The sequence below is a fragment of the Pteropus medius genome, unplaced genomic scaffold (genome assembly GCF_902729225.1).
Source record: "Pteropus medius unplaced genomic scaffold, Ma_sr-lr_union100, whole genome shotgun sequence".
NCBI classification, from domain to species: Eukaryota; Metazoa; Chordata; class Mammalia; order Chiroptera; family Pteropodidae; genus Pteropus; species Pteropus medius.
In genome coordinates, this window is record NW_024348533.1 from 2,041,204 (window position 1) to 2,060,675 (window position 19,472).

At 39.2% G+C, this 19,472-nt stretch overlaps 1 protein-coding gene and 1 long non-coding RNA gene across 2 annotated transcripts in view; one reads left to right on the plus strand and one right to left on the minus strand.

The window, feature by feature from the left end:
* The window catches only part of CHSY3 (chondroitin sulfate synthase 3), a 221,962-nt gene extending 212,571 nt beyond the window's left edge, over window positions 1-9,391 (minus strand). Inside the window, exons 1-2 of the mRNA XM_039880003.1 lie at window positions 8,489-9,391; window positions 6,420-6,703 (exon numbers count right to left, since the gene is read on the minus strand). Of these exons, the coding sequence (XP_039735937.1) occupies window positions 6,420-6,703; window positions 8,489-9,284 (1,080 nt within the window). The 5' untranslated portion in view covers window positions 9,285-9,391. The remainder of the gene's footprint in view (window positions 1-6,419; window positions 6,704-8,488) is intronic.
* Window positions 9,392-10,223: 832 nt separating this feature from the next.
* On the plus strand, window positions 10,224-15,074 carry LOC120616534 (uncharacterized). Its single transcript, XR_005656616.1, has 4 exons — window positions 10,224-10,382; window positions 12,534-12,732; window positions 14,442-14,492; window positions 14,939-15,074. It is a non-coding gene; the product is annotated as an uncharacterized LOC120616534 (long non-coding RNA).
* Window positions 15,075-19,472: the final 4,398 nt, after the last annotated feature.

Genomic DNA, 19,472 nt, shown 5'->3' on the forward strand with positions numbered 1-19,472 from the left:
AATCCATCTCTTTTCAAGGTACCAGTACTCTATAAATAAACTAATCTACAATAAAAATCAATGAAACTGAAAGGGATAATGAAAAGTTCAGATAGTAATGACTGTGAAGAATGAGGGACACAGCTTTCAAAATTATAAATGGTGAATAAAGATTTTAAAATCACGCAAAATTAAGAAATCCATTTCATTCATTAGTTCATTCCCCAACAGTGCCTACTGAAATTTTAAGAATGTTATTTTGATTCAGTTAACTTAGAAACTTGTAACATACTTATTGTACTACAAATGTCCAACATCTTTGTGAGACAGGGTGACATTAAATGTTATGTCATGACTCAAACTGATTCCCTCTTTGGAATGGGCTGAGTAAAGCAACCCAGCTCCCCCTGCACACCTCACAACCACAGCTAAGGCTAAAGGAAAAAGATAAAACTCAGTCTCAGGTCCAGAGGGCTCCGACTTAAGTAGACTATTGTTTAATAGGACAGTAAATGAAGAGAACATTAGAATTCTGAAGAACTGCAAGCCCTCAATTTTTCAGTTCACTTAGGTTCTCCTGTTGTTCATCAATATCAAATTATGTCTCATGACTTAGGACACTGATTATTTTTAATAGTTTACATTTAGCTCAAATACCTTATTAAAAGTTTTACCTTTGTGCAAAAAAGCCCAGCATGCTATAATCAAAATAAAATGCAGTATAATTACATCATAGAACACATTTCTATCTCTTTCTTGAGTACTAATTCACTAGGTAGAAAAGAGATTGAAATAAACGTTTCTCAAAACAGCTTTTGGAAGACCAAGGCAAAAAAACTGGAAGTAGAAATTTGACTTGGAACTTTTTCAGGAAATTAGAGCACTTATGCTTAATGAAAGAGGAAAAGTGTTTTTTTGTTTTTGTTTTTGTTTTTGTTTTAACTAACGTGAGTATTTATGTTATCATAGAGTGTATTTCAAGTTGCATGGAAACATCGTCCAAACTTAACATTTTCACAACTGTTGGAAATCGCCTTCTTGGAAAGCATACATTGTCATGATTCAGGTGATAAGGCATCAGTCAACAGCGAAAATGAACTAGCTAAGACTACAAAATATGGAAAAACCATACCACATCCCTCTTTCAATTTGGAATGCAATTTTATTTTATACAATGAAGAAAATATGGCAGAAAAGAAATTTCAAAAAAAAATCAAAGCATGGTGATTTCATCTGACAAGTGGAATGGGCGTGGGAAAGTAGGTGTGAGAAGCTTACTGTCTTTAGTGAAGTTAAAAACTAAAATGACTGAACCAGAACCAAGAAAAGATTTTTGAAAGACTGAATTTTAGATTGAAATTCCAGAGTTATACTTTTCCATAGATATTAATATACCTTTGGGGCATAAACCATATTCATGATACAGTAAAATTAACATTACAGAAGAGGGAGGCCCAAAAGTAATAGAGGAAGCTAAGAAGCATACGCAATAGCCCTATAAGAATGACACAGATATTTTAACCTTAATGGTTATGTTATGAAGAACTTATGTGTAGTTTTTACGGTGTAGCTCTCTGGTATTACAAGCCCAGGGAAACACTTCCAGAACATATCCTTTTGTGAAGTAATGGAATTTTCTAGGGTGTTTATAGCCTTTCGGGGGCCAAGACTAGACATAAGACATTCTGGCGTGAACTTAACTCTTTAAGGGATCTAATAAAAATATATTTAGTCATAAGAAATGGCTTTTTAAACCCACAGAGAGATATATTTTTATCAACACAAAACTATGTTTTCTTTGAAACATTTAATCAGATGAAATAAAGATATGTATTCTTTGGCTCTATTTAACTGTAAATATTGTGAAGATAAATTCAAATCATTCTGAAAATGACCCTTAGACGAAATGCAAAATTCCCTCACAGGGAGAAGAATCATTGAAACTAAAATTATTTAAAAGCTTGAATATAAGCGATCTTACTAAAACAAAAAAACAGAAAAACAGAACTTCTAATTCTGCTAAGACACAGGCTGACAATAAATTATATAAACATTTTTTTAACAGTGGGGATTTTCTAGTCATTTAGTAAAAACATACCTATAACAAATAAAGTATAACTAAATTATATAATACACAATTCTAACAGCCAAGTTTTAAAAAAATAATTCTTCTGGAAATTAAAGTATTTAAAATACACATCTCATTCTCACTGGAAAATTACTTCATTTTCTAGAGAATATTTTAATGAAATTTACAACATGTGGATTATCTAGTTCAAAATATCAAGACTCTTATGCCTTCCTGGGCCAATTAAAATAAAATAAACGTGCAAGGAGAATTAAACATGCATGAGATTAAAATAAACATTAAACCAAAATGCAAGGAGAGCCTGGTGGATAGTAACAGTATATGAAGGTGACCAAGACTGCCTGCCTCTGCTAACGGTATCAAAAAACAAAAACAAAAAACTTTAAAACACTCCATGTGTCAAACAATGTTTAGGAGTCATATGCAGCCTCCCAAGCTGCCAGATTGCAGCTCAGATAACTAGGAAAACAGTAGCCAAGACAGAGCTCAATCAAAAATATGAACTTAGCCAAGAGTAGATGCCATAAATTCTAACATGGAGTGAACAGAATAATTTTTCATGAACATGCCTATTAGTAATCCTTACTGATAGAATTTGAGGTTTAAATGAGTAAAACAGCAATCCATTAAGTCCGCTGGTTATTAACATCTGCCACATGTCCTTGAAAACTAGATGTTTCTCTGTCAAGGCAGAGAAGGGAGAATCTTGATTCTGACTTCCCTCAGTGGTCTGGGGCACAGAGAAGCAGTCTGTCTGAGGCTCCCACCAGAAGCCAAAGGCCTCTTTATTTGGAAGAGGTCAAGCCATTCCTAGGCCCTAAGTGTGATCTGGGTGCACATCCTGTCATCTCCTGGAATATCAGGCTTGGCCTGTTATGAGCATATTAATTCACGGAGATCCTGATGAAAAGCAGTGCATATCAACATGCGTTTACAATTTATTTATCATTAAAGATAGAAGAAAAATGGAAAAGTGGGTGGAGATGATGGAAAAGGAAACAGAGCAAGAGGCTAACTGGCAAGACATATATTCCTGGACCACCAGATCCCACCATGAGGAAGAACTGAAGCTATGTGTGCATTGTTTCCTGAAAACCCTGAGGTTTCAGCTGCCTTGAGAGACACATTTCTGGATGGTTGTATGAGTTGACTGCAGAATGGGATACTACTGACTTACTTTCCTACTGAAAATTCTAGAGAAACAGAAAAAGGGGCTATAGTTCTGGCAACTAATCTAGGATTCGTACAGATAATGGATAACATCTATTAACAATTAACCATGTGTCAGACATTATATTAAGGGCTTTACATAGATAGTTTCCCCATTTCACTTAATCTTCTCCAAAATCTATGAGATAGACACTGTTTTAATCTCCACTTCTGGTTGAATTAAACAAGGTTCAGAGAAGTAACTTCCAAGACAGTGAAACTAATAGGTAGTAGAGTGGTGACTCAAACCCAAATTCAAGTTTATATTCATTCTCTCTCTCATTCTCATTCTCTCAAAACACAGAAAAAGTAGATTTCAACTGAGCAGTAAAGAATACTAGAAGATTTGTTTTATAAAAAATATAATTTATATTCAAGAAAAGCTACACAGTCTGTGTATTTTAATAATTTTGTCCAATTCTCCTCCTATAAGATCTGAAAGTTTGTTCATCATTTTTAAAAGATACCATTCCGTCATTATTGTCTCATCTATTCAAACTCAAAAATCGTGAACATGTGTCCATAATGGTGCTCCTAACTCTGTAAGAATTTTCATTAGGAGGAAAAGCCAAACAAAACTCTGAAATCCATGCAAGACACAGATAAATGAAATTCAAATTTTTAAGAAAGTTCTGTCTCAGATGGATCTTTTAAAAGAAATGTGAAAATGAAATTACTGATCAATTTCATAACGTATTCTATGACCAGATGTGAAATCTCACCTTTAAGCAGGATGCCAACCCAGAGTGGAATAAATTTTTCCATATAACGTGAACACTAGCATAGATTCACATTTCAGCTAACCTAAAATCCAAACAGGAAAGCCGTAGTCTGGCCGTGCCCCACTTGGCCTACTCAGGTGTCTGGTGAAACCCAGAACACACCCTAATATTAAAATGCTTAGATACAATTTAATTGTATATTTATCTTTACTAAATTTATTAACAGATGCTGTTTATTATATTCCTTAGTAATTAAATTTTCCATCATTCTTTTAAATAAGATGTTGAGACTTTGTATTAGGATTAAATCAATGCCTCCTCTAAAATAGATATTGTTTAAATAGTTCCTTTAAAGACCGAAATTCCAAAACAAAATAAATTCAATGTAATTTCTTAGCAAAACATTAAGTCAACATTATGAAATAGTATTCCTTTAGAAAACAATACTTATTTTCTATTACTAGGAAAATGTAGAAATCTTTTTCACACAGATTCTGAAGTCAGTGATGAACAAGTGTCAGTCTAAAACTCAAATGTATTGTGAAAAGTTAATGAAAATATAATGATCGTGAAGTTCTATCCTGCAAGACTTGGAGTCCCTTTTGTCTCGTATTTTATGTCAGTTAATGAAAAGATCTAAGATTCCACTTACTCTAACAGAGAGGGTACACATCTATGATAATTCTCCTTCAGATGAACCAGAACAAATGCCTATATTACAAATAAAATGTTAAATTAGTTCTTGAGCATGAAGGTCACTTGAGCATGTTTTACTCTCTTAGAACATGAATAGGTAGACTGCTATGTGAGGATTGCATCTTTGTAGCAAAATCAATGAAAACTTAATGGGAGGGACATTTAAAGAAAAGGTTTGTTATAACTTTGTATGTGATGTTAAGGCAACAAGGTAGCAAATAAAACAATTATTTTCCATCTTTATTTTAGAATATGGATAATTTTTTTCTTATTCATATAGAGTAAGAGTCTGCAAAATAATATCTTTATGTAAACAAAGCAACTGGATGTGTTTTCTGTATTAGATTATTTTTTGCTTTCCAGTTAGTTTTATGTTAAATGAAAAAAGGTAAATCTTTTTCATTGAGTTTATTCTAAATTACCTATTTTTAAACAATAATGTGCTTGTGTACATTTTTATTCTAAAACGTAGTTGCAAGATAGTTTTATAAAAAATCACTTTTTCTTATCAAAGGGAGTAAGATATGTAATTATCTTAAATTTGCATAGTGCCTATTCTGAATAACTAGTAATCAAATAATTTTTACTTTCTGTAATAAATATAAGAATTATTTCCCAAAATTGTAAATACCACAAAGTAGAAAAAGAAAGCAAAATTAACAAAAGTGGGATTATATTTCTAAAAGAAAAATGAATAGAACTGCAGAATCTTGAGGTATGAAGACATCACAGAGAACATACTTTCATAAAATATTTCTTCTATATTAAAGGACATGAAAATTTGAAAAAATAAGTAAATGAGTTAATTTATAATTTACAAAGATGTGTACTGGGTAGCTAAAATATATTAAAGTCCAACCACTTGAAAACCAAACTATACTAAAACTTTTAATACACCATTTAACCGTTAAGTCAATTTTCACTAAGATTACCTTTTCAGGAAAACTATTTTAAATAAAATTGCATTTCATTTCAAAAACAATTTCTGAAGGAAAAATATCTCAGAGTATTTCATAAAATTAATCACTGCAATTCCTAACTCAGATTATTTAAATAATCATTACTGTTCAGAAAAAATGGAATAGGGCAGACATAAACAACTTTTAGGAAACCAGTCAAAATACCAAGCAGTCACTTAACATCTTCAAAACTATTTCTGTTTTTCCAGGTAATTCATTTCTTTTAAAATTTTGTGAATAAATCTTTCATACATGATATGAATCAACTTTTCCTATGATTAAAAAAAAACACGTTAAAAAACATTAAATTTCCACATGAAAGTCTTCAAAGAAACTTCAGATTTTAACTATCTGAAAACAGAGATGCAATTACATGCCTAACCAAAACAACAACAAAAAATAACAAGTACCAAATGCTGAAAACCACAGCCCAAGAATAGAATAAAATTAGTCCTCTTGTTAGTGACAGGAAATGGGTACACATGTATATAAACACCAATAAAGCAAATAAAAGGGGACAGTATTTTTCAGAGATAGGGCCATATGTATAGGCTGCTGATTAAAGTTAAGGTGGTCATGCTAATAAGAAAACCTCTGCTAGGCCTTAGCTCTAATAAGGTATGTCCCGCAATCACTCTGTGCCCATAAACAGTTGCTGCTCTCATTTTCGAGCGAAGACAAAGATACAGAAAGAATAAACAGAATCACTACCCTAGACTGTAAACTGGCATGCACCTGTAATATGTGAACACTGTCAAGTCTTACCTCATAAGACCAGACACACTGCGTCCCACCAAAACGTCGAACACATCTTCCTACTTCCACGTCCTCATGCGTCGTGTACATTTCTCGGAGGCATTCACCAATGTGCGGCACCATCCTCCTGAGAACCTCTCGACTGAAGATCATGCCAGGTCCTCCCATACAGAAGTTCTCCCCAGGCTCCAGCCCCAGCTTTCCCAGTTCTTCAATGTTCCCCAGGCCAGTCTGGCCCAGGTAAAGGGGCTTGCTGCTATTCAGTGATCTAAGAAACTCTTCTAACTTGTCACCTACGAAGAGAAAGGCAACAATCACCCCTTTTCCTAATTCCATAATCATTTATTTATATGAACAAAGAGACAGGACTTTCGATATTGCTTGTAAACTTCCCATAAGTCTTACACAGTTGCAAAGAAGAAAAACTTCTCTGCATCTTGAATTATTTAAAAAATAGTAATTTATAGTTTATTAATTAAATCACAATAAAATTTTTATCAGCCTTCTTTGGAAAGCATCCTTTTGGGAAAAAATTGTTAAAAATTACAGGATATAATTGGTTTACTTATAGTTTTTAAGTTCATCAGGAAAAACAATTTAAAAATTATATTCTGTGGCCAACACGGTTCAAAAGCATTTCATATTCTACAAAATGATACATTGGAATAAGTAGTCACCTTTATATTCTCAGTCAGCATCTTTACTATCACTTTTGATGAGCACGGTATCTGCAGTCATTATCTTGATCCTATGCCACGCCCCTTGGATCTCAATGAATTTCAGCTGACTATTGTGTTCTTAATACAAAATACATTTTATTCTTAATAGAAATGGAAAGACTGGCATTTCAATGTTCTGAAGGGCAATCTTTCAAAGCATTAAGTGAAAAGGTTTTGGTTTTTTTTTTTTCCTTGAGTCCTGTGAAAAGTACTACCACCTGGATCAGGAGAAAGCGACGAGGCTACATACAAGTCGAGAGGCAGAAACTAAGGGCTGCCCCCACTGACCAAGAAGCTAGGAAACGTGGGAAGCCCAGGGAGACCTCGTTCCTACAGCCCTGCGTCCCTCTCCATCTCCGCAATAAGCTGGGTTGGAAAGATTGACTCCTGCGCTAGGAAACTTCTCTCCTCTGAGTTTAGAAATCGCTGGCCAGAACCACCCACACCCAGGGCGAAGGACCGCGCCTCTTTAAAAGACTGACAAAGTTTTCTCAGGCTGTGGGCTGCGCGTGGTTTGGGGGACTTCCAGCCTCTGCTTATCGCCGCAGCCACCAAAATGGACTGGAAAGGATCCATGCTAGTATGTGCTGGCACAGTCTGGAGCTCCCGGGGTCTGGATGATTCGCGGGCACGTCCCTTTCTTCCCCACCAGCAGTCCTGACAATACACCCATCGCCTGGGGGTTTTACTGAGGTGTGGCGCGAGGTGGGGGCGGCTTGGTGCTGCACTGTAGGTGCTGGAAGGAGCTGCGCGCGGAGCGGTGGGGGTCCTCAAGGACTCCCAGCGCGTGGCGGGTCGTGAGAAAGGGAAGGGAACGCACAGGGAAAGGTCTGGGGCAACGAAGACGGTTCCTCAATCTCCCCGGTCCCGAAATTGCGCTAGATCCAGTGAAAACAAAAGGGTAGGGGAACAAAGCAAGAACATGGATCTCCAGTCTGGCACTCGCCCATGTCCTAGGTCCCCCCTTCCTCCACTGAGGACACGCCCCTCTGAGCCGATTTGGGAACCTGCCACCACTCCAGGCTTTCAGAGCAGAGTGGGACTAGCCTTTTGTTGAACCCTAAGGTCCCTGTTCTCACCTTCCCAACACGGTAACGAGTACGGGCCACGCACTGTGCGGAAACGAGGACAGCAAGTGTGAGGAAAGCGGATAAAGCCGGGCAGGTGTGAGGAGGGCCCAAGCCGCAGGAGGGGAGGAGGAGCGGACCAGCAACGGTGGGCGGAGGCGAGGGGTGGGGACGGCAGGCTGGGGGCTGCAGGAGCCCGGAGCACGTGCCGGCAGAGAAGCAGAGGAGCTGGGCAGGGGTTGGGGCTGGGAAAGGAGGCGGGCAGGTGGGACAGCCGGCGCTGGGAGGTCACCTTTGATGTAGACATCGTCGTCTGCGCGCATGAACCACTCATACTTGTCCAGGTAGTGGTCGTGCATGTACTTGATCATCATGAAAGACTTTTTCTGGGGAGGGTAGGAGTCGTCCACCCCCGGCAGCTCGATGACAGGCAGGGGTGGCGGGGGCTGGCCAAGCCCGGCGTTGGGTGACTGCTGGCTGGAAAAGAACTCCACGCGGCCGGGAATGAAGCGCGCCCAGGTCCGCTGGGCCGCCAGCGCGCGGCTGCCCAGGTACTTCTGCGCGGTCATCACCCCCACGTACAGGAAATCCCGGGGTCGGGAGCTCGGGGCGGCGGCGCCCCCGTCCCCGCTGCCGTTGTGGCTACTCCCCGGCCGGCCGCCTCTCCGCTGCCCAGCCGCGCCCCCGTCCTCCTCCTCAGGTTCCCCCTCGGCCACGGGGGCGCCGGGGAGCCCCGTCGTGCCTTCGGGCTCTCGTCCTCGCCGCCGCTGCTGCAGCGGAGGTGGCTGCTGCCAGGGGCTGCTCCGAAAACTGGTCGCCCCAGCCGCTGCCTCAGGCAGTTGCGGCCCCTGGAGCTGCTGGAGCGCAGGGGGCGGCGACTGCTCCAACCGCGGCCGGGGCTGAGGGAGCGGCTGATGCGCGCCGGGGCCAGCGGCCAAGCGGCCGTAGTAGGAGCAGAGGCTGGAGCCGCGTCTCTTCCTCTCGCTCAGCTCGGCCACTCTGGGGGCGATGAGCCAGGACGCGGCGGTGAAGCCCAGCACCAGCCCCAATGCCACGCTCATCCACGGGCGGCGGGAGCGCACGGCCATCGCGGCTGCCCCGGCGCCGACGCTAACAGAGCGGCCGCGGCGCTGCGCGCGGATCTGCCGCCTCACAGCCGCCCCTCCTCCGCCCCAGCGCCCCCAGCCCCAGCCGCTGCCCGCCGCCCAGGCGCCGACGCGGGCTCGGGCTCGCAGCGCTCCCCGCGCCCAGCCCGCTGCGGGCTGCAGCCGCCGGCCGCGCTCCCCGCTCCGCTCTGGGTTGGGCTTCCAGGCGAGGGTCGGGAGTGAAACTTCTCCCGGCGGCGGCAGCAAGAGGAGCTGCAGGAGGAGGAGGAGGAGCGGCGGCGGCGGCGGCGGCGGCAACGCGTCCGCTCCTCGGCTGCCACCCTGTCACAGGCGCGCCTGGTCCCTCCCTCCTCGCTCCTTTCCGAGCCCCCGCCCTCGCTCCCCGCCTCCCGCTCCCCCCGCCGCGGGGCTCGGGACGGGCCCGGAGGAGGAGCCACAGGCACCGCTGCTGCCAGCCGGGGCGAGCGCGCGTCGCGGTATTTCCCCGGCCCCCGCCCTTGGACGGCCCCCGTCCGTGCCTGGGTCCGGAGTCGGCCTCCCCTCCGGAAGGAAACGATCCCTGTCCGGCCGCCTCCGGCTCCCAGCGCCGACGCCCCCTCGTCCCTCCTCCCGCTGCCCTCGCTCTCGATCCCATTTCCCGTCCCGTCCCGCCCCTCCGCCAGCCTCGCGGCGCCCGCGTCCAGGGGCTCCACTGCCCTCCTCCCGGCGCGTCGGCTCTACTGACCTCATCCGCAGAGCTCGGGTCCCGAACCCCCGGCGGGCGCCCGCGGCTCGCCGGAGTCCACAGCCGGTTTCGTCCCGGGGTGACCCTTCCCCACCCGCCCCGCCCAGGCCAGCCCGCGCTCCCCTCCGTGCTGTCGGTCCCGTCCGGGTGCTGCTCCGCGTCTTCTCTCGCCACTCGGTGTCCCGCTCACAGCTCAGGAAAGCATCTGTTCCGTCTTAGCACCTTTCCTCGAGCCTCACTCCCCAGTCCCTACCTGCGTCCTTCACCACCTCTCCACCATTGTCACTCGGCGTCTCCCCTGAGAGAATCTCGGAGGGATTGGACATACCTACCCTGAAAGGCTGGGGGAGATTATGGTGAGTGGGGGCTCAACCCCCAAAGAACATAAAAATTCCCTGTTCCCTACCTGTTGAGTTCGGAAATGAGCTGCCTGCTGCTCCCCTCTTCAACTCGTCCACTGGTCTCCTCTAGAAAGAACCATGAACTTGGTGGAACACTGACTCAGTAGGACAGGAGAAATGTGAACAAATTTTAGGGCCAATACCGAGAAGATTCAAACTAAGAAAATTCCCCTCCTTCCCCCGTTCCCCGCCCCCCCCGCCCCCGCATAAATGAAGGTAATCAGAAAACAAAATAGAAAATATAATTTTTATTCTTGTCTATAAACCATTTTATTTTCTAAGGCAATGACCGGAAATGTTTTACCTCTCCAATTAGGGAGGTAAAATCTCCAGTTAACTAAAAAAAAAAAAGTTAAATTGTATTGGCTAAAATCATTGAATGTTACATTATGAAGAGATTACCTGGGGGTATATGACATTTTGAAGAAGGAGGCATTTAACAACTTTCTCTCTAGAAGCTGAGAATCTAACGATAGTCTGAGGTGCATTTGGCATCCCCAAGCCCTCTCGTCTTCAAGTTTCAGTCTTCTGTTTTGTACATCAAACGCAAAAGGATGGTATTGAATGGCATTAGACATAAGGCTCCATCCAACAGTAAGCCTGCTGGAGGCGTGGTTCTTTCCACACCAGTCACTGGCTGTGCATGAGTACATCTGACTAAATGGTTCGTCTGTGGACAATGAAGCTCATTTTCCATCTCTAGGTCTTGCCCAGACCCTTGAGGGTACAGATTATTGAGCTTTTTCTCAACGTTTAATTTTAGTTAGAATACAAAACTAATCAAATACACAGGCCTCTTCCGATTTAAAAATACATCTTGCCAAGGACATTTTAAACTTTCTAAAATAGTGCTGTTCAATAGAACTTTCCCTTAATTGAAATTTTCTTTATGTGTTCTGTCCAATAAGGGAACCGCTAGCCACACATGATTTGAGTGCTTGAAATGTAGCTAGTGTGATTGAAGAAATAAATTTTCAATTTTATTCAATTTTAATTAATTTTGATTTAAATAGCCCCATACAGCAAGGGACTGCTATGTCTGACAGCACACAGTCAGAGGAAATCCATAATCACTGGTCCCATTACCTATGATAAATTGTGAAGAACAAATAGTCTACCTACACACCAGCATGCTCGTCCCTGCAATATCCTGCTGGGCTTTATTCTAATGGGCACCATTCATGTAGTCCCTATACAAAATCATTCATTCTCATTGGGTACAAATAACCCACTCATCAACTATTATCGCATTTTGGGAAAAAATTAACTTCATTCATTTTTTTATTCAATAAATATGTGTTAGAGATTAAGCATTAGAAAAGGTGGAGGGCTCTGGACATGGAAATGTGAATATTCATTGTCAACTGCCATGAAGTTTACAGTGCAGTGAAAAATAATGAATTACAGTGGTGACAAATGATATGAAGGAAAAATGTAGAGTGCATACTCTGAAGCAGTATTTAAACGACCATCTAATTTCATCTGGGAGTCAGGGAGGCACTTGGAGACATGGAAATAAAATGAAAAGTATTGGAATGATGTTCTATATTGGCTAAGTGACCTTGAGAAAGTTATTTAAATTATCTGAGCCTTAGATTTCTATTCTGTAAATACATTTTTGTGAGTATTTATTAAGATACTATATGTGTTTGGTGCAGTGTCTAGATCATTATAGGCACTCAGGAAATGTTAGTTCTTCTCATTGTCCAACCCCTTCCTTTATAATAAAATCTCTTAGATATCACCTTACTTATTTTTGTGATATTCCATCCTTTCATTTATGTAACATACTTATTTATTATCTACCATAAGCCAGGCGGTTTTCTGGAGAAACAGCAGTAAACAAAACAGACAAAGCCCTTGACTTTATGGTGGTTATATTTTACTAAGGAGAGATTACACACACGCACACACACACACACACACACACACACACACATGCACGCACATAGATATGTATATGTGTGTGTGTGTATATATATATATATATATATATATATGATGCTGGGTTATGTTTTGAAAAAATAGAGATAGTAGGTATATACATGTGTTAGAGGTCATCTTAAATTAATTGCTCAGAGAGGTTCTTTCTGATAATTTTTGCAGAGAACAGAAGATAAATGAGGAAAGTAACCAAGAGGATGTCTGAAGGAAGACTTTACAAGCAGAGAGAAAAGCCAACACAAAGGCCTGAGATAGACAAAGTATATTGAGGACCAGCAAAGAGGCCCATGTGGGTTGGAAATGGGAGGGAGCTGATGACTTACTGATCATTTAGGCCAGTGCTGTCTACTAGAATTACAAGGTGAGCCATAAATGCAAGACATGTAATTTAAATTTTTTCTTGTAGACACATTTTGAAAAAGATGGAGTTTACTAATATATTTTATTCAACTCAATATATCCAAAATCTCACCATTCCAACAGGTAGTCAATATAAAATCATTAATGAGAAAATTTACATTCTTTTTATTGGTACTAAGTTTTCCAAACCCATGTGTAATTTACATTTAAGCACACCTTAGTTCAGACTAACGACTTTTCAAATGTTGCATAGACATATGTAACTAGTGTCTTATATTGGACACTGCATATTTTAAACTTTGAAGACATTTACAAAGATTTTGGCTTTTATTCTGAGTGACAGTGAAGGTGTTGAGTAGAGCGGTGATATGGTTTTTGTTTTATAAAGACCACTCTAGCTCTTATAGGAAGAAAAAACTAGATGAGGACAAGAATGTAATCAGGGAACACATTTAAAACATTACCTTTTTCTTCTTCTTCCCATACAGTGCCTTCACTTTTTCATTTGTAATAAGTAGAAGCATTGGGAAAGTTTTCTCTGTCGGTTTAATTTTATATTTATTGAGATTTCCCTAGCTATTTATTTGGTATTTCCCAAAGTGAGTATTTCTCATACTCACTTTAATTTTGAAGATACATGAATTTTAGGGTAGGTAATTTTCTGGGAAATTTCTACCAAGGACTAAGTTTTTAAAAAAAAAAAAAGAAAGAAAGAAAGAAAGAATAAAGTGATACATTCTAGGAAAATTTTAAGAAAAAAATTATTTGAATAAGAGGGGTATAAAGGGACAAATATGTATGGAAACTCTTATCATTGAAAAAAACATAATAAATGCATACTAAAATATAGCCAGATTTGTATACTAGAAGAGAGAAGGCAGAAATGTAGGTAATTCTAATATCACTGGCTAAAAATGTCTTATCTAAACAAGAATGTTTCAGTAGTTATCCTTTTGAATCATCTGATAAAATCTCTACAAAGCACTTTAGTAGATTTTGAAAAACAAAAAAACAATAAAACAAAAACTTCTAAAAATTATGCTTCCAGAAAAAAGTGAAAAAGTTGATCCCCTGTCCTCTCTAAATCCTTTACCAACTTCAAACATGTCCATATTTGACTACATGAATCCTTAGCCACCTTCTCTGAGCTGAAGCTGTTAGAACATAGGAATCATCTGGATTCACATTGAGGCAGAGGCTCTTGTAGGGGTTGTGTCCCCGGCTTAGGGATGACATTAATGTCACCACCCCAAAACCAAGTCTGACACACTTAGAGCCATTCAGCAGACTTGAGTGTTTGAACTGACTGGAAAGAATTAGCAATAACTTTAAAAATTACCGAAAAAGGTACAAACGAGTTTAAAAGGGAGGATGTCATAGTTGATCAATTATGAAAGTTAGAAAAATATTTAAATATGTGGTTCAGCATATGCTTCTGTTACCAGGGGTAAGCAAGTTTAGGCTAGTACTAACACTTTGATTCAGTATTTTACTGTGATGTTTAGAATGTTATTTTTTCTTGACAAATCAAGGCTGAGTTGATTTCATTTGCGTGAAGCAACTGTGGCATCTAGTGGTTAATAATCATAATGTAATTCGGTTTGTTTCTAAGAGACAGATTGTGTTATAAAATGTTTTAGACATTGCTGGAAGATTGTAATCATAGAGACATAATAAGATAACCACTTACTTATATATTTATTTCCTCAGACATAAGCACTTGAGGGGATGATAGAAGTTCATATACTGAAACATGAAAAGGTAATTATTTAGAGCACATTATAAGACTATGTCCATTTTAGAAGCCAACACTCATCTACTTTAGTTAATCAACATGAAAATGTAGTTATTTTTTTACACCACCTGGATATTTGATGCTACTAAGGAATTATTAATTTCTTTTATAGGTATAATAATAGTACTATGACTATGTTAAAAAAATAGTCCTAAAAAAGTCTTTATTTTTCAGAAATATATACCAAAATGTTTATAGATCAATTGATAATGATGTCTGAATTCAAGTAATAAGGGATTGAGGATGATTCTAAGTGAATGGCAATGTGGGTGGGGCCTGATGGCCCAGGTACTGAAGACTATTGAGCCTGGGTGATTATCCTTGGGCAGATTTGAAATTCTCTATAATAAAAAGATTCGAAAATATATTGTTTGTTTAAGATCAGCACACATTCAATTTTTGTTTCTTATAGATTTATCTGACTATGAGAGAGTCCACATGTCCAAACCATCAATGCACTTTAAGAAGAAGAGAATGAGACTCCTGCTGTCACCTATGAAAGGGTCAAGAGGTGACCATTCAAAATTAAAACTTCCAGTTCTTCCATTCCCCCAGACTCCAAAGACAGTCATTTTGACATAAGTGAAACACCCAGGCAAGCTTTTAGAAATAGAGAGGCACTATTTATGATGTATTATAAATAATAGATATATTAATAACTATACTATCATTACAGAATAAGCATAAGAGGAGAGATTAGATCTTTTTTTGTTATGCCTATTTTTATTAAGTTTCAGGATATTTTACTACGAAGCAAGAGAGATTAGACACTACACCGCTGAACCCATAATCATAGTATCTTGAGTGAGTGAGGCAGGTACAATTTATAATTTATTTTAAGACTGCCGCATCAATAGTGAGCTAATAATGACACGTCTTTCAATAGTCTTGAAAGTCAGATTTTATGGATTACATAAACATATTACATAAAAATATTAGCACTGGTAGTACACTCCACAATTTTTTTTCTTTGTTTTGGAAAATATACTTACGTTCTTATTTATTCATGTTACTATATAATAAGTTCGTTATTTCTATATGAGTTAATAAATTATATTTAATGTTTTTCTGATTTTTAATTTCTCATACAAAATTTTTAAGACTCTAAAGGGGTCCCAGGAACAAAACATTTGAGAACAGTGGTCTAAGGAAATTCCTTCATCCCTTTATTCTTTTCTTCTCCTGGAAATAGCACAACAATTTCTTTAGGAGGGATAATCAAAAGTTAGGATGTCTTGCTCCTGATGGAACACTGACTCTGTTTGAGATGACATGAGAGTGGTTGTCCTCAAATCTGCATTGTTGAAACTCTGACATGTTTATAAGTATATTATTGTCTCTATGCTTTCGGTTTCATACCTTTTGCATTCTAGGAATCCAGATGCTTAACCTTTTTTTTTTTTGCACGTGCTGCTATTAGAAGGGAATAACAGTGATGAATCTTCCGAGACAAATAGAATTTAAATCATTCAGACATTTTAGATTCTAATTTGTATCTCATAACAAATTAGTATCTCTAACAAGTTTGGAGTATATTTTTCATTTCTACAAAAACAAACATCAGGACAATACATTGTTATAGGGCTCCAATCACTTTGTATTATTGTGCCAAAGAAACACTGTCTCAGTAAGTTAATTCTAGAACTGGAGTGTCATAAAATTTAGTGAGGAACAAAGAAGATAACATTGCCATACCAATACAAAAGGTGCAATTATTTGCCGTTTGAAGCCAACTGGAGCTCTAGGAACAGACAGAAAGCAAAATCCAAATAAAATTATGTGAACTAATTGAAAAAGGTAAATTGGGTCCTATAAAAGAAATGAGCGGTCATCACTTGGAAATGGCTATAAAAATATTGTTCAAGATGGAAAATATGTGTGTGTGTGTGTCGGCGGCGGGGGCGGTGATGATACACTTTTTTCATTGGACCCCTGTAGCCTTTCCTCTGAATCTTCTTTGAGTAGAAAGAGAACTAGAAGACCAGTCTCAAGAGAGGAATATGAGCAAATGTTAGCCTCATAGCTAAGTGATTTCTCATTAGTGCATTCTGCTATCATCTTCCAACTAGACACAAAGAGATTCAAAAGGTATGGCCAAGGCACACCAAGGAAATAAGTGAGGTGTGGACACAGCATTCTTACAACCTTTGCTAGAGTTTTGCTTACCATATACTCCATTCTACCCCACACTTTTTCCCCCCAGATTCCACTTCCTATGTCTCTACCTTTACAGAAAGTAGGCAGGAATAGCGACAGTACCGTTTGAATCAGATTAAAATTAAATTTAGGTTTTAGTATTAGCAGCATAGAATTGGGACTCCAGGACATGATACAGCCAGCAGAATCAGATTGAGTCTTTTTATAGGCATATAGAACTCAATTGGCCATGACAACTCACAAGTAATTAAAACTTTAGCACCTAACTCAGTGTTTCTCAAAGTGGGATCCTCAGGACTCCTACTTAAGTATTTCTAATATCTTAATGTGCATAACTATTAATAGTAAATCTGGGGTTCTTCTGAATCAGAATCCCTGAGGGCAGGGGCAGGAATCTACATTTATAACAAGACACCCGAGGGATTCTTAAACGTACTGAAGTTTATATAATCTTGATAACTGGGATAATTCAAAGTCCTAAGAACATACGTTAAACAAATTAACACACACACATACAAAACTATTATACCCTTCTACTGACGTTTACCACCCTCACAAAACGTGGCTAGGTAGCTAAAATTCTAGATTCTCCAGCCTAAAATGATAGAAAAACCTTCATTCACTTGCTATTTGCAAATTGAATATATGTACACTTTTCTTATGTCTTGGGTTCCCAAAGAAGCAGACTGAGACAAGAACTTGAGAGCAAGTAGTTTATTTGGAATGTGATCCCAGGGGATACTGGCAAGAGAGTGGAGAAAAGAAAAGGAGAAGGTAAGAGAAGGAAGGAAAGCAATGAAGGGTGAATTGTTAAGTCAGTTCCCACTATCGGTAGCTGGAGTTTAATTCTACTTGGGAAGCTCTTGTCGACTTTGGGTCTCAGACTTATCCCATCAGAAGAGCAAAGAAGTTGTGGGTATTTACCTTCTCTCAGTCACTGATTAAGGGCTGCTCCCAGGGGACATGAATTACCCAGCGCATCCAGCCTGTGCCCCTTGCACAATCAGAAAAAGCCCTTCAGCAAAGAGTTAAAGAAGCTGGTAGCTGGAAGACAGAACACTGGCAAGCACTGAAGTGGAAAGGGTAAGGAGATGTGGGCAGGAGTCTGGCAGTCTCTGTTCTAACCCACAAGTTGAATTAATGTTCACTCTCAAAGCCAGACTTTTGGACTTTCTATACTACAATAGACACAAACCATATGAGTAAGTAACCCTTAACATACCAAATCATATCTTCAAAAAATGTGTCCTGCAAATTTAGTTTCTTTTCATTGAGGAATGTACCTTATAGAAACAATCTTCTATAGGGGTATTAGAGTTGGCTGATGTTTTCCTATTGCCATCTTCTGTCAAACTATCAGAAGTATTGGTAGGGGGCCACTGTGGCCATTTACCATGTCTTGATTTGGGGGAATTCCCTTTGGCTATTTTTCTTTTAAACATTTTGCTATGGAAATTTTCAAACACACACAAAGTATATGGACTAGAACCTCCTATATCCATCATCCAGCTTCAACACTTTTCAACTCATGACCAATCTTGTCTGTCTATATCCTCACCCACTTAGCTCCTGCTGCATCATTTTAAAGCAAACCACAGACATCATTTACCCATAAATATTTTTATATATAACTCTAAGAGATAAGAACTTTTAAAATGCCATTGCCGTATGAAAATTCAACAAGTATTCCTTAATATTATCAAATATCAAGTAATTGTTCAAACTGTCAATTGTCACATCAATTCCATATTTTTTACAATTATGTCATCAATACCATTTTTCCACTTTCACATTTTTTAATAATTAGTATTGTTGTATATGTCTCTCAAGCATCTCTCCTAGATTCTGCCTCTATCTCTTATTTTCTTTGTATTATATTTGTTTTTAAAAAATGGATTTTTTGCCTTATAGGGTTTCCCACAATCTGGATTATACATATTCCATTCCTGTCGTGTCATTTAACATGCTGTCTGTCTTCTGGATGTCCTGTGAATTGGTAAATTGGTGGTAGGATCTAGAGAAAGACCAGATATAAGTTCAATTTTTCTTTTTGAACAAAAGTACTTAATAGATGACACCGTATTCTTTTATTAGGAAGCACATACCGTTTGTCTCTGTTTCTGAAGTAAACTGCTGTCGATAATGAATTCCTAAATTCGTTAATTCATTAGAAGTTCCAACGAATAATAATTCTAATTCTACCATTGTTTGTTCCTTTATTAACTAGAATATGTCTATGAAAAGTTATTATCCAGTGACACAATCTGCATAGTAAAAACAGCATACATGATTTAATCCTTAATTTTCGATGATCCAGGGATTTCTAAAAGATGGTTGATCAGTAAAGCTATCTATACCCAGTTTCTTAGAAAGGCTTGCTAGGTAAACCTTATTGAAATAATCCAAAAATGGAAGCTCATTCTTACCGAAGCAATCTCATTTTCCATTGTTTAATCCCTAATCATGTCACTAATATTCTAATCTATATATCAGGATATAAAGTTGTGGTTGTGAGGAGAAAAAGATGCTATATTTTTCTATTTTTACTTTTTTATTAACTTGCATTTATTGAACTTACAAAATGTGGGAACAAATAGGTTGAGAAGGTGATGTGGGAAGTCGGATAGATGATAGATGATACATAGATAGATAGGTAAATAGATAGATGATAGATGATAGATATTTCCTAGCCATCTGGAATTTCTGATTTATTATATATGAAATTATATGTGAATTATAGGAAATTTTCCTTTGCATTAAAAAAGGGTTTAGTTGGGTTGAATACAGTA